This window comes from Bubalus bubalis, chromosome 10 (genome assembly GCF_019923935.1).
Source record: "Bubalus bubalis isolate 160015118507 breed Murrah chromosome 10, NDDB_SH_1, whole genome shotgun sequence".
NCBI lineage: Eukaryota > Metazoa > Chordata > Mammalia > Artiodactyla > Bovidae > Bubalus > Bubalus bubalis.
The window spans coordinates 51,564,717-51,578,312 of NC_059166.1; the positions used below are offsets into that span (position 1 = coordinate 51,564,717).

At 38.8% G+C, this 13,596-nt stretch overlaps 1 protein-coding gene and 1 pseudogene across 19 annotated transcripts in view; one reads left to right on the forward strand and one right to left on the reverse strand.

The window, feature by feature from the left end:
• Positions 1–13,596, forward strand: part of KLHL32 (kelch like family member 32) — a 227,521-nt gene that overhangs the window by 180,262 nt on the left and 33,663 nt on the right. For 17 of the 19 annotated variants that reach the window (XM_044924317.2, XM_044924316.2, XM_044924309.2 and 14 more), the window contains one exon: positions 11,383–12,109. The exons of 1 other annotated variant lie outside the window; for it this stretch is intronic. In XM_044924317.2, coding sequence (XP_044780252.1) covers positions 11,383–12,109 — 727 coding nt within the window. Of the gene's footprint in view, positions 1–11,382; positions 12,110–13,596 lie in introns of those variants that run through there. One more of the 19 variants, XM_044924326.2, reaches the window with a different exon arrangement.
• LOC112587674 lies at positions 3,973–4,082 on the reverse strand (annotated as a pseudogene).

Consider the following 13,596-nt stretch of genomic DNA (forward strand, 5'->3'; position numbering starts at 1 on the left):
GGCTTTAACATGAATTCAGAAGGGTAATTGCATTGAGAATTAGCTCCATCTCTTGGTGGCTCATTGCCATCATAACACTTCTGTTTATTGTCTCAATGTCATAGTTTTCCAAGCACTTTCACATGTTATCTCATTCAGTCCTATGTAGACACTGTGACGTAAATAACATCATCTTTGTTTTACAGATGATGAAACCTAGGCTCAGTATATTTATGTTTTTCACAAACGCTCAGATACGTTAAGAAACTTTTTCTCCTTTTCATTGTGTCATGTTCACCTCCATGGGCATGTACCAGTTAGCGGTAGGAAAAAAGCATCAAAATTTCCCTGTCCTTTGACTTCACCCTGATAATGCACCCTCCTTGCCTGCAATACCTGGGAGAGAATGTGAAATGGTGTGACCCAGGAAGGGTCACTTCTGCTCCCTGTTGCCAGTGCGATACCGTAGGATTTTCTTCTTTGACCAAGTTGGTTTTCTCTGATTTTCCGATGTTGTTCTGACAATATAAGGTTCATATCTCACCACCACATGCAGTGTCCCTTTTATTTCCAGAAGGACATCGTATATAAATATGCATCACTAATATCTTACTTATATATAAATGTACATCACTGATATCTTACTTACATATAAATGTGCATCACTAATATCTTACGTAGAAGTCTCACCCATCAATCTAGCATCAGGTGATACTCTGATGCCATCAGCAGTTAATGGATGAGTATTATCTTTTGGCTCAGACCATTATTAGATTATTTAAGTCAAGTATAAGAAGTTATTTCTAAATGTACTTATATTTTGCTAAGTGTGAATAGACCAGGAATGGGTTTCATTTTTCCTGCATCGGTGATGTTGATTGTCTTTATTGTCCCGAGGGACATTCTTCCCATCTAAAAAGCTTTGTATATTCTAGATATGGGGATGGTGTATTTAAAGCCTCTCCTGAAGTAAAACTTTATGTGACTAGTTTATTAAATATTTTCATTTCTAATAAAATCTCACCCTGGGATTTTAAATAAATGACACCTTGAAGCAGTCGCCTTACAAGTCTGAAATGTGTGTTTCTTGGCTGAGACCATTTTATTCCTGTGTGGGCCTGTGTACACGTGCTGTTCCACCCACAGTACACAGGTGTGTGTTTCTGGTGAGTTCAGAATTACAGACCAAAGCCGTCACTTCATTGTTCTGAGAAGATATTTATAAAAACTATTTGTGCTATGGAAATCTGTGCCTTGGATCCTAGACACAGTGACTAACTTTGATTGTCTTTCCTACCTGTAGAAATTTTGGAGGGTTCTACTTTATGTTTTTAAGTTTTCAAAATTTTCATTATTATTTTGTTGGTATTTGCCTTACATATTGAGGTGCTCCTATTGTTGGGTGCATATAGATTTATAATGGTTATATCTTCTTCTTGGATTGAACCCTTGATTATTATGTAGTGTCTTTCTTTGTCTCATGACAGTCTTTGTTTTAAAGTTTGTTTTGGCCGATATGGCGTATGCTACTCCAGCTTTCTTATCACCCATCCAGCCTATGTCTTTTGGTTGGTGTATTTAACCCATTTACAGTTAAGGTAATTATCGATATGTATGATCCTATTATCATTTTGTTTATTGTTTGTGGTTTATTTTTGTAGATCTTTTCCTTCTCTTGTTAAGTTTACTGACTATAGAGAAGTTCCTTTAGTGTTTGTTGTAAAACTGATTTAGCGGTGCTGCATTCTCTTAGCTTTTGCTTGTTTGGAAAGCTTTTGATTTCCCTATCAAATCTAAAGGTCTTGCTGGACAGAGAATTCTTGGTTGTAGGTTCCTCCCTTTCATCACTTGGAATATATTGTGCCAATACCTTCTGGCTTGTAGAGTTTCTGTTGAGAAATCAGCGATAACTTTATGGGATTTCCCTTGTATGTTGTCTTTTTTTCCCTTGTTGCTTTTAATATTTTATCTTTGTCTCTAATTTTTGTCACTTTGATTACTATGTGCCTTGGGTTGCTCCTCCTTGGGTTTATCCTGCCTGGGACTCTCTGTGCTGGATTTGGTTAACTATTTCCTTTCCCTTGTTTGGGGAAAAAAACAATTCATTATTATTTTTTAAGTACAGTTGATTTACAGTGCTGTGTTACTTCCACTTGTACAGCAAAGTCATTCAGATATATATATATACACACACATATATATATATACCCACAAGCTGAAATCAAGATTGCTGGGAAAAATAACAACCTTAGGTGCAGATGATACCACTCTAATGGCAGAAAGTGAAGAGAACTAAGGAGCCTCTTGATGTGGGTGAAAAGCTGGCTTAAAATTCATCATTCAAAAAATGAAGATCATGGCATCCAGTCCCATCACTTCATGGCAAATAGATGGGGAAAAAGTGGAAACAGTGACAGATTTTTTTCTTGGGCTCCAAAATCACTGTGACTATGGCCACAAAATTGAAAGATGCTTGCTCCTTGAAAGAAGAGCTATGACCAACCTAGACAGTGTATTAAAAGCAGAGACATCACTTTGCTGACAGAGGTCCATCTAGTCAAAGCTATGGTTTTTCCAGTCGTCATGTATGGATGTGAGAGTTGGACCATAAGGAAGGTTGAGCACTGAAGAATTGATGGGTTCAAACTGCGGTGTTGGAGAAGACTCTTGAGAGTCCTTTAGACAGCAAGGAGATCAAACTAGTCAATCCTAAAGGAAATCAGTCCTGAATATTCATTGGAAGTACTGATGCTGAAGCTGAGGTGTCAATACTTTGGCCACCTGATGTGAAGAGCCAACTCATTGGAAAAGACCCTGATGTGGGAAAAGATTGAGGGCAAGAGGAGAAGGGGGTGACAGAGGATAAGATGGTTGGATGGCATCACCAACTCAATGGACATGAGTTTGAGCAAACTCAGGGAGATAGTGAAGGAAAGGGAATCCTGGCATGCTGTAGTTCACAGGGTCGCAGAGTCAGTCATGACCTAGTGACTAAACAACAACATTCTTTTTCCAGATTCTTTTCCCTGTTAGGTTTTTTGTTTTTTTTTAATTGAATATAATTCTCTATCCTATAATGTAGGTCCTTGTTAGTTGTCTGTTTTACATATAGTAGTGTGTATTTGAGGATTCTACTTTAAAATATTACATTTTGGTGGATTTGTAAGTGACATATATCCCAGAGATAAAGAGACTCTTGCATCAACTCACTCATTTTACAGATGAGATGCCAAATGACTGCTCCAGTGTTGGCCATGGATTCTTGCTGTTCTTTGTATTGACTTTTCAAAGATCAGCTCAAATTGGTGGCCAGTTCTTACAGATGTAAAAGGTATCATGGTATACTAACTTCATCTCTTTTTCCTACTTTTGTTTTTTCTTGATATATAATTTACCTTTTTAATGTATACCTGTGGTGGATTCATTTTGATATTTGGCAAAACTAATACAGTTATGTAAAGTTTAAAAATAAAATAAAATTAAAAAAAAAATTGACTTGTGTCAGAAGACTGAACCAAAGGACAACTCAAGTCCTTGTGTTTGTCCTCACAAATACCTGGAACTTAAATGGGGCAGGCCTCAGGGCACTTTTCCTGTGCTTCCTCCAGTCCTGTGTGTTTGTCAGTGTCTATGGGAGACATCCTTGCTTGCAAGGGCTCTTACTTTTGATGCTTGGCAGTATGTATTTTTTGAGCAAAATGTGTATTAAAGATGGTTAACAGGCACTTTTTTCTGTTCTTTCAATTTTCTGTTTCAAAATAATTTCTAACTTACAGAAAAGTTGCAAGAATAAGAATAGTAAAGAGCACCCATATGATTTGCTCATTTCTTAGCAAATTACTTCATTTGCTTTATCATATGTTCTCTGCCTCCATCTCTAGATATCTATCTCTCTATAAATATCCAGTAGGAGAATAGCTATTCAGGCAGAGAGGGAGAGAACACACATGTGTGCTTTTCTTCTGAGCCATTTGAGGCTAAGTTGTATACATCATGACTTTTTTTTTTAAGTCCCTAAAAAAACTCCTCTTAACTGTTCTTTTCCACGGATATCTTTAGTAAAAGGCAAAAGACATATATGATCTGAAGAGAAGCTAGAGTATTATCAAGCACAAATTTTTTGCTAAAGGTGAACATAAGAGCATTTGTCAATCTTTCAACTTCATAAAGTTTTAAATGAACAATGAAAGAATATGTGTTATTACCATACCTGCTGAGCTGAATATTCTATTTAAAATCTGTCAGGTCTTTTTTTTTTTTCTTCTGACAGTATATGAACCTGGGACCTCATCAGTTTTGATTCAATTGAAATATATTTCTCAGAGGAAAAAACAGCCTATGTGTCATACATAAGTCTGTAGTCAGCTGTAATGGTTAATGTACAACCTCCCTTGAAAACTGTTTTAACAAGCAAAATGTTGACACAGTTTTAATTATAGCACTCGAGTGAGCACTGTTGTAATTTTTAATATTCCTCCATCGTAACATTTTCATTGTTCTGGTGGAGCAATGCACTCTGATCTTATGTCCCTAGTTTCTGCTGCTTTTGGATCAGATTGTTGCCATTTTGAACAGAAATCTTTCATTTCATTTCAAAGAGGAGAATAAAGCTGTAAAATTCTGTGCGTTTATTTATTAATATGAACTTTCCTCTGTCAGTCATTATTCTGGTGTAGTATGTCACTATTTAGAGCTTTAACATGACTCATATTAAATAAATACGCTTCTGTGTAGTCGAACATAGCAAATCTCAACACCTGTTCACTTGCACGTGGGAAACTCCACATTTTTCATCTGAAGAAACTGTATAATATTTAAAGGGTATCTTGCTAAAGTGTTTGCAGTTTATTGAAATTTAAGGCATAAAATAACATATGAATTAGTGTACCTGAACACAACATATATAACAGTCCGTGCAGCTTCCCTTTGAGGCCATGTATTAGAAGATGGTGAGCATCCTTGATCCTCTGTTTAGAAGGGGAAACTTCTCTCTGTGCATTGTCACTCATTCCATTAACACATGCTCTGCTCCCCACTGCTTGTGTCCCAAGCACTCTTTTAACATGCCAGGTTCGTTGGTGGAGCTTCAGGAATGCCAGGAGGTTGCTGACTTGCTCTTATGCCCTTCCTTTGTTCCTTTCTGAATCTGCAGGCGTGTGGAATTTGTGCTGCCTGTCGGTCACTGAGGGGAGATGGGTGCCCTGGCTTATCTCAGTAGGATGACAGGACTGGCAAGGATATAGACACTTATGCCTTCACAGCAGGGTGCCTGCAAAAGGCAGGTCTCTGTTTTCTCCATCAACAAAGCAGTTTGCAACCAAGTTTTAGAATAAGAGAGTAATTATAGCTGCCCCAGGCCAAGGGGGTTGGGTCGGACTGTGGGCAAAAATGCCGCTTCTTGCTTACTCAGCTTTGGCTGATGAATTCTGTGATGAGAACATCCTCCTCAGTGAAAAAGAATACTTGTGAACCAAGAGAAAGAAAGAGTTACTGCTTTCGACAGGGCTTTATCTTTTGTTAGTGTTGGTGAAAAATACTCGATCACTCATCTGATGAGAACTGCTCTGTAAAGGTCATTTTAATATATATATTTGCAAGATATAAAGGCGATTTTATGGAAGAGCGCATTGATGTGTATTCTTGGATTTGGGTAACTTCCTAATTCATATATTTTGCAGAGAATCTGTGAATATAGAATTTCTTATTGCTTTGGGGGTCGTGTTGGGCAGCAAGCATACTTGTGGACATATTTAAGCAGAGAGATTTCAAAACAGCAGCTCCTTTCAAAGGATCAGGAATTTTATATTTTAAAACAGCAGTTTCTATCTCCGTGTGTTTGAGAAACAGTAAAGGAATTTGGATCACAGCTTGAGGGCTTATCATGTTAGGAATGTGACGTTCGTTCATATATTTTTCACATATTTGTGAAATACATCTAAACAGGTTGCATACTTTAATTGAATCAGAAAATTTTGCATAATTTAAAATTATATACTTTTATATTTAGTATTATATATCCTATTCATAGAATAGCAATCAGTGGGGATACATTGAGAAAACTAAAAGGAGGGGACTATTTTCCATATATTTTTGAGCCAGGTTTAGTTAACAGGGGATCACCTAGAACTTAAATATATATTCTCATTAAGAAGTGAGACAGAAGTTCAATACTCAGAGGAGCCCATTCCTCTAAAGACTGGTTCTTTACTTACAAACTCTATAATTGGCACCATTAAATCATGGTTTTTATGCAAAAATAATCCATAAATGAGAGTCACTGAAAAACATTTTCACCTATCTAAAGCAAAGCATGCATTTTTTAAAAAACAGATTTTTTTTCTCTAATTTAGACAATACGGAAGTTGGGTTTGGTTTTGAGTGCCCGGATTTTATCTTAAAATAGTTTTTGATGAACAAATAATGATTATATGATAGAACATATTTATAATTTGAAAATGGCATTTCTGGTTCCAGCTTTTCCATTAATCAGCTGCATGACTTAGAGTATGTCAAATAACTTGTCTGGATTTGATTTCTCTTTATAAGATTTAGAAGTTTGAACCAAACGTACTCAAAAGTTTCTTCTTGCCCTGATATTTTGCAATTTATCTGAGGGATTAGCATATTACAATGTGCATTGCAATGCTAATAATTTCAAATAGAGGTGGCCAGCGCCAGTCGTGGAGGGAGTAAAACGAGGACCATATACAAATAAGTCCAGTGCAGTGCGTGCTGCCTTGTATGAGAGCTTATAAGGGCTTTATAGGAAAACCACAAAGATGAAGCCTGTGTAGATAGATCAGTCATGTCTGACTCTTTGAGACCCCATAGACTGTAGCCCTCCAGGCTCCTCTGTCCATGGGGATTCTCCAGGCAAGAATACTGGGGTGGGTTGCCATGCCCTCCTCCAGGGCATCTTCCCAACCCAGGGATTGAACCCAGGTCTCCCACATTGCAGAAGGATTCTTTACCATCTGAACCAGTGGGGAAGCCTATAGACAGACAGATATGGATATATACAGAATCTGATGTCATTGGTTCAAAAGAAATGTGAGAGATAGCCTAGGAATAGTTACAAAGAATTTTCCATTATGCACCAAATATGTGTAGCCTACTATGTGCTAGACATTGTTTTTATCAAGAAACTGAGAGATATGTTGACACTGGAATAAGCAGTAGCAAGTGCTCCTTTGAGGAAGAAACAATTGTCCATCAGGGCAAGATGAAATGGACTGGGTTAGGCACGGTGCTTGGGAGATTTCCTGTGGTCTTTGGAGGTGGCAGTCCCTGTGTTTCAGATGGTTTAGGAAACACCTTGCCTAATGCCCTGTTTCCTAAGTACTCTTTGATCTGTCCTCCCAACCTGAATCCTTGTGTTCTTTTCTACCGTTGCTGTCTTTGTCGCCTAAGCAAGTTAAAACTTGAGAGATAAAACTTTCACTGTATGCTCCGCCCACCCCCATCAACTAAAATATTCTAGAAATTAGGGCGATGGGAATGTCAGTGTGTCAGAGTACTTAGAATAGGATTTTCACCTTCCCTGAGTTATGCTTTCTAGGTGTAGTATCACCAAAAGCCAAAAGTTCCTTAAATAAACATTTGCAAATATAAGCCCCAAAATGCAGTACAGAGCTACCTGTGGTCTCTGTGTTTCATGATGCCCAATGATGAATCAGCCTTCCGTGTATACTGTAGTTTCTAATGGTGGTGGCTTAGTCCTAAGTCATGTCTGATGCTGCAACACCATGGACTGTAGCCTGCCAAGATCCTCTGGCCATGGGATGTCCCAAGCAAGAAATACTGCAGTGGGTTACAATTTCCTTCTCCAGGGTGTCTTCCCGACCCAGGGATCAAACCTAGGTCTCCTATGTTGCAGGCTGATTTTTTACTGACTGAGCCACCAGGGAAGCCCTAGTATAGTTTCTATTCTAAACCTCTTAAATGGGCTCCAGGATTGCATGTACCGCCTTGCCCTCAATTCAGCATGGCAATGAATAGTGCTCCATTGAGGTTCGTGGTATAGAAGTGATTTTAAGGTAGCCCATTGTTTTGGATTTTCTTTGCCATTTCTTCCATTATCTGGATAAGTAAGAGTTATCCATGGTTTCAATGATTTTTCTCTTTTATATTGTCACCAAAGTAAAAACTGAGTACGACGACACTTTTACTTTTGTTTATGTATTATTGTAAAAGCAAAACTGCAGAGTGTTTGTATGGCTTCCTTTATGCCATCAGAATCAGGTGCTGATTTATAGAGCCAAGGTCTGAAAGTATGCTGTCTTGCCCATAGTAAGATCTTACCCATATCTTACTATAAAGGAAACACATTGTCTTACCCCTAGTATTAGCTACACAAGTCCTATATCTTTATTAAAGCATCCTACTTAAGTTTTAGTTGATTTTAAGCCTTTTAAAATTTGAAACAGCAGACTCAGTTTACTGTAAGACAGCAGCAGTTTACAGTCTCATGGATGGGACTGTCCAAAACCTTCCTGCTCAAAATGTGGTTCATGGACTAGCAGCTTACACATCACCTGGGACATGGTTAGAAATGTGGACTTGCAATCCTTCTCTTCCTCCTCCTGAATCAGAATCTGTATTTTGACCAGAAACCCCAGGTGATTCATGCACATATTAGGTTTGAGAAGCACTGGATTTAAATCTATCACTAAAACCCTATCTAGGTGAGATTGGTTTGAATTTGGCAGAACTGTTAAGTTATATTTACCTTTGATCTGGAGAAAAGATAAACCCAACAGATATGAATGACTGTATAGTCTGAAAATATTTATAAATAATAAATGTGTGAAAATTATATGAAAAATGTGAGAAGTTAGACATATTGGCAGTAAGAAAAAGAGCCCAGAAAATGCAGACTAAATGTATGTGCACAAAGTTTTCTGTAATACATAATATTTGGGGAAATTGAGCATGGACCCTCTCATGATATTTGTGACGTAAGGGGTGATAGTAGACAGAAAGCCGGAAGTGATAGATCACAGTGGTCACTGTTCCACTGCCCGCTTTCCTTAGAAATTTTCTTAAAAGCAGAGCCTGGCTGTGGCTTATGTTCCTTTCACACAGTAAGTGACAATGTTCACTAGAAAGATCAAGGTAGATTGGACAGTGTTAAGAGATGGGCTGGAAGATTGATTAGGGCATGGGAAGAACTGATTTATGAGGAAGGAGGAAAGTAATTAAATGGCAGCACTGTGCTATAAAAAGAGGCTATAGAGACATGAGCATTTCTTTGGTAATTCTCCAGAGCTGTTTTCCTGTAGTATCCATGTGCAAGATGCAAAAACATTAGGCTCTAAGGATTCTGAGAAGTTTGTTACAAAACAGAGCAATACCAGCTGGAATGACTCAAATTAGAAGCAATATGAAGGATCAAGTTTAAGAAAATTTTACCTGGTACAGGAGTGACCTTCAGTGGGATGACTTTATCTCTGAAAACTTTTGAAAGCCCTGTGGGACAAAGAATGGAAAATCATTTATTAAGTTGTAGAATTATCTCCCCAGGGAAATAATTGGAACCCATTTCTTGAAACTTCTAAAATTAGGGTGGAGGAAAACCAGGATGTTGCCTGTGGGAAAGCTCTCCACTTCTGGCAGAGACCTGGTGATTGATGAGTAACCTGTTTCTTCTGCACTGTCTTTGGTTATTACTGTCTTACTGTACACAGGTAATTTTTTCCATCAGGCTAGTACCTTATTTAAATTAAAAAAAAAATACTAGTTTCTGGAAAAACAGCCAAAGAGTGTCTCTCATCTGCCCTCCATGGTGTCTGCCTGTGTGGCATCTGTAGGCTGCCTGGCACCCAATGACATTCTTTTTCCATTTCTCTTCACTCATTATTCATTAAGAGATGCAATTTAGCATATATTGGAAGCAGATTCACTAGCTGCATTCTCTTCATCTGGAGAACTAAAAAGACATACCTGCAATATGCCTTGCCTTTTGGAGCCGTTCGTCAAATGGATACAAGTCAGAAATGATCGAATGCTTCAGAGAGTTGAGCAATCCTTTTCACCAGGATGAAAACCCGGCTCATGTTTGTCAAGGAGTAATGGTCTGAGGCCATAACATTTCCTTCTGTCTCTGCAGGCATTTCTTCCTCTAGTGCAGTGAGTCAGCTGAAAAAGGAACCCAGAACCCCGGTTCCATTGGTCAGAAAGCAAGTAAAACACAAGTAAAACACAGCAAAATTATTCAGTATTCTATTTATTTTTTTATGCTACTTCCTTCAGGTCCACATTTATATTGCTTAGGCAATCTAGTTTAATATAGGTACTATTCAGAATAAAGGGCTTCCCTGTGCCTCAGCTGGTAAAGGATCTGCCTCCAATGCGGAAGACTTGGGTTTCTATCAAATATGTTGACTGGAATTATTAGATATACTTCTTTATGCTGGTGTTTGGAAATCTTTGCCAAACTTAAATATTAAGTCACATTAATTAACTTACTTTAAGTGCTCCATATCATGAGTTGACTTTTTATTGCTATTGTTTTCTAAACTATTCTTCAATTTTGGTATTTATGACTTAATATGCCTGCTTTAAAGAAATTCTATTTTTCTGTAGCCAAAAGTTTTTACTTTTTCCTTCTTGAAAGATTTCTAGACCTAAACAAAAAGGCTAGGATTAAATTCTGCTCTTGTGTCCATAATACAAAGATAATTTCCTCTATATCCTGTTTTTATGAAAATAGCTCTATTAAATTGCTGTATCTTACAGTGCAAACAACAACTGTCTTCAAAGTGAAAACTAATTGAGAAAAAATAAAATGGATAGATTGCAATCTTTCTTTTTCTTCTCTTGCTTCCTGACTGATACCCTACCAAAGGAGCAGGGGAAAAAGTCCTTTTTCTTTTAAAATCATGCTACTAGTGTCATATTGATTTTCTCTCAAGTACACCCTCTGGTCTCAGATGCTCACGTATTTTCGCACATTACTCGTATTGATACAGCACCTTGGTCGCTGGTTGACATACGTTGCTTACACTGATGACACGGTCACTGTTGACACTTCCTGGTGGAGGTGGGGCACCGAGCCTCTTATGCCTAAAACCCAAGAGAACAGCCTGTTGCATCACCATATTCTCATTTTTTGAAAAGTAATTATTGTTCACCCGAAGTGATACTTTAAGTCCTGTCAATTTTACTTAACATTGTTCCTAATGGCTCCAATAGTGTTTTGAGTTCTTTTGTGTCTCTGCTGATGCAGAAAGGGAAAAAAATATCCCTCAACTGGGTATCACAATATTTGAGTGGTACATGGTTTGTAAGGAAAAAAAGTAAATTATGAAGTGTCTGAAAGAAAACATGGCAAGGCCTGTGCGCCCCCTTGCTTTGGCTCTTTCTTACCTCTGCGCTCTCTCCGCCTCCCTGCCTCTGTTTCAGCTAGCCGTGAGGTGGTTGGAACACAGCTGCCATTACCAGTACTTGGATGAGCTCCTGCAGTATATCCGCTTCGGCCTCATGGACGTGGATACGCTCCACACAGTTGCCCTGTCCCACCCCCTGGTCCAGGCGAGCGAGACGGCAACAGCTCTGGTCAACGAGGCCCTGGAATACCACCAGAGCATCTACGCCCAGCCCGTGTGGCAGACTCGCAGGACCAAACCGCGGTTCCAGTCGGATACCCTGTACATCATTGGCGGGAAGAAGCGCGAGGTCTGTAAAGTCAAGGAACTCCGGTACTTCAATCCCGTGGATCAGGAGAATGCCCTCATCGCTGCCGTGGCCAACTGGAGTGAGCTGGCTCCCATGCCCGTGGGGAGGAGCCACCACTGTGTGGCGGTCATGGGGGACTTCTTGTTTGTAGCAGGAGGGGAAGTTGAGCATGCCAGTGGTCGGACGTGTGCTGTGAGGACTGCCTGTCGCTATGACCCCCGCAGTAACTCCTGGGCAGAGATAGCACCCATGAAAAACTGCCGGGAGCATTTTGTGCTGGGAGCCATGGACGAATACCTCTATGCTGTCGGGGGCAGAAATGAACTGCGTCAGGTTCTGCCTACCGTGGAGCGATATTGCCCCAAGAAGAACAAGTGGACTTTTGTCCAGTCTTTTGACCGGTCCCTGTCCTGTCACGCTGGATATGTGGCTGATGGTCTTCTGTGGATATCAGGTAGAACATGCTTCATGGATTTATTACAAAACACTTTCATTCATAAATTGAAAAGTCAGGCTTTGGTGGTTGTGGCCACATGCCTCTGTGAACAATTCAGCCAAGGATGCCGGTTTAGCTAATTCACATTCATTTACTGGGCACCTGTTTCTATAGAGAGCAGTGTAAGGGGAAGTAATTGACCTTTCTGTGATTTTCTGAGTTATTAGTGGGATAAAATTTCAAAAATGGAAATTAATGGCCCATTACATCTCTTTTTCTACCAAACCTTCTATTGTTTAGATTGTCAGCTTTTCATATTCATGGATTGTATTGCACTCCTTGTGGTCCTTTGCTTTTCCTTTCACCTTGGGCGGTCTGTGTAGGAGCCATTCTGTCAAAGACAGGGCAGGTGAAGAAAAGTCCAGTTAATCCATATGGATGGGTATAACAGTGGGAATAGATCCAGGTCAGAGCTGTTGCTATGCATTGAGGGAAGAGGTTTAAATTATTGGCTAAAATAACATTTTCCTTTTATTTGTGAATTATAGTTTTTCATGCCATCCTAGTCCTATATTCCTATTTACTTTCCCATTCTTCCTAATTATTTGGGGGTTTTGATTATTTTCCTTTTTTTTGTATTTGTATTTTTTGGAAGGCTTTTGATTATTAAAAGAGGAGAGATACTAATATAATGAATCCCATGCTCCTATAACCCAGCTTCAGCGGGTACCTGCTCAGGGCCAGTCTTGGCACACTCACACCCACATGCCACTTCTAGCTTCTCATGTCTGCCTTTGCACTGCTACGGAAGGAACCTATGAGGCATGTGTTATTAACATCACATTATCAACTTGTGTTTCCAATACTGTTATTGAAAAAAACCTCATATGTATTCCTTTGAAAGGTTTGCCTATTAGGGAGGAAAGTTGCATCTCCTTTCAGTTGGAGGATACTCATTTTGTGACCCAAATGGAACTTATTAGGTTTCTGTGTCAAGGACAAAGAGGAATAGTCAAATCAAATAAATACTAAGAGTAACTTAGAGATGTTTGTACTTGGAAGAAATAATCACTTTTAAGTACACTAGTAAAAACTTCTCAGTTTCCTTCAGTAATCTTCTCTAATTTAAAATCTGCTCCAACAAAATTCTCCCTTGCATTTAAAGTAAATTCACTGGACTCTGCCCATTTTTCCTTCTGCTATCTTCAGTAACTAGGTAGACAGCTGTAGTCTTGGCGTCTCTGGGTAGTGCCTCAATTATTGGCAATTCACTGATTTTTATTGAATAAACCTGGCTCATGTCTGGATTTAATTGCTCAATAATTAATGAATGAAGATTGAGACCAAAGAAGAGGGTAAATGAGGATAAATTACTGGTCCTGTATACCAAATCAACATTGGTTATGAGTGTGTATGCTATTATATATTGATATAGATAAGACCTCATTTATCTGGTGACTTACTTCTTTTTCTTTAAGTATATATTTTAGCAGTTAAGAAAAAAG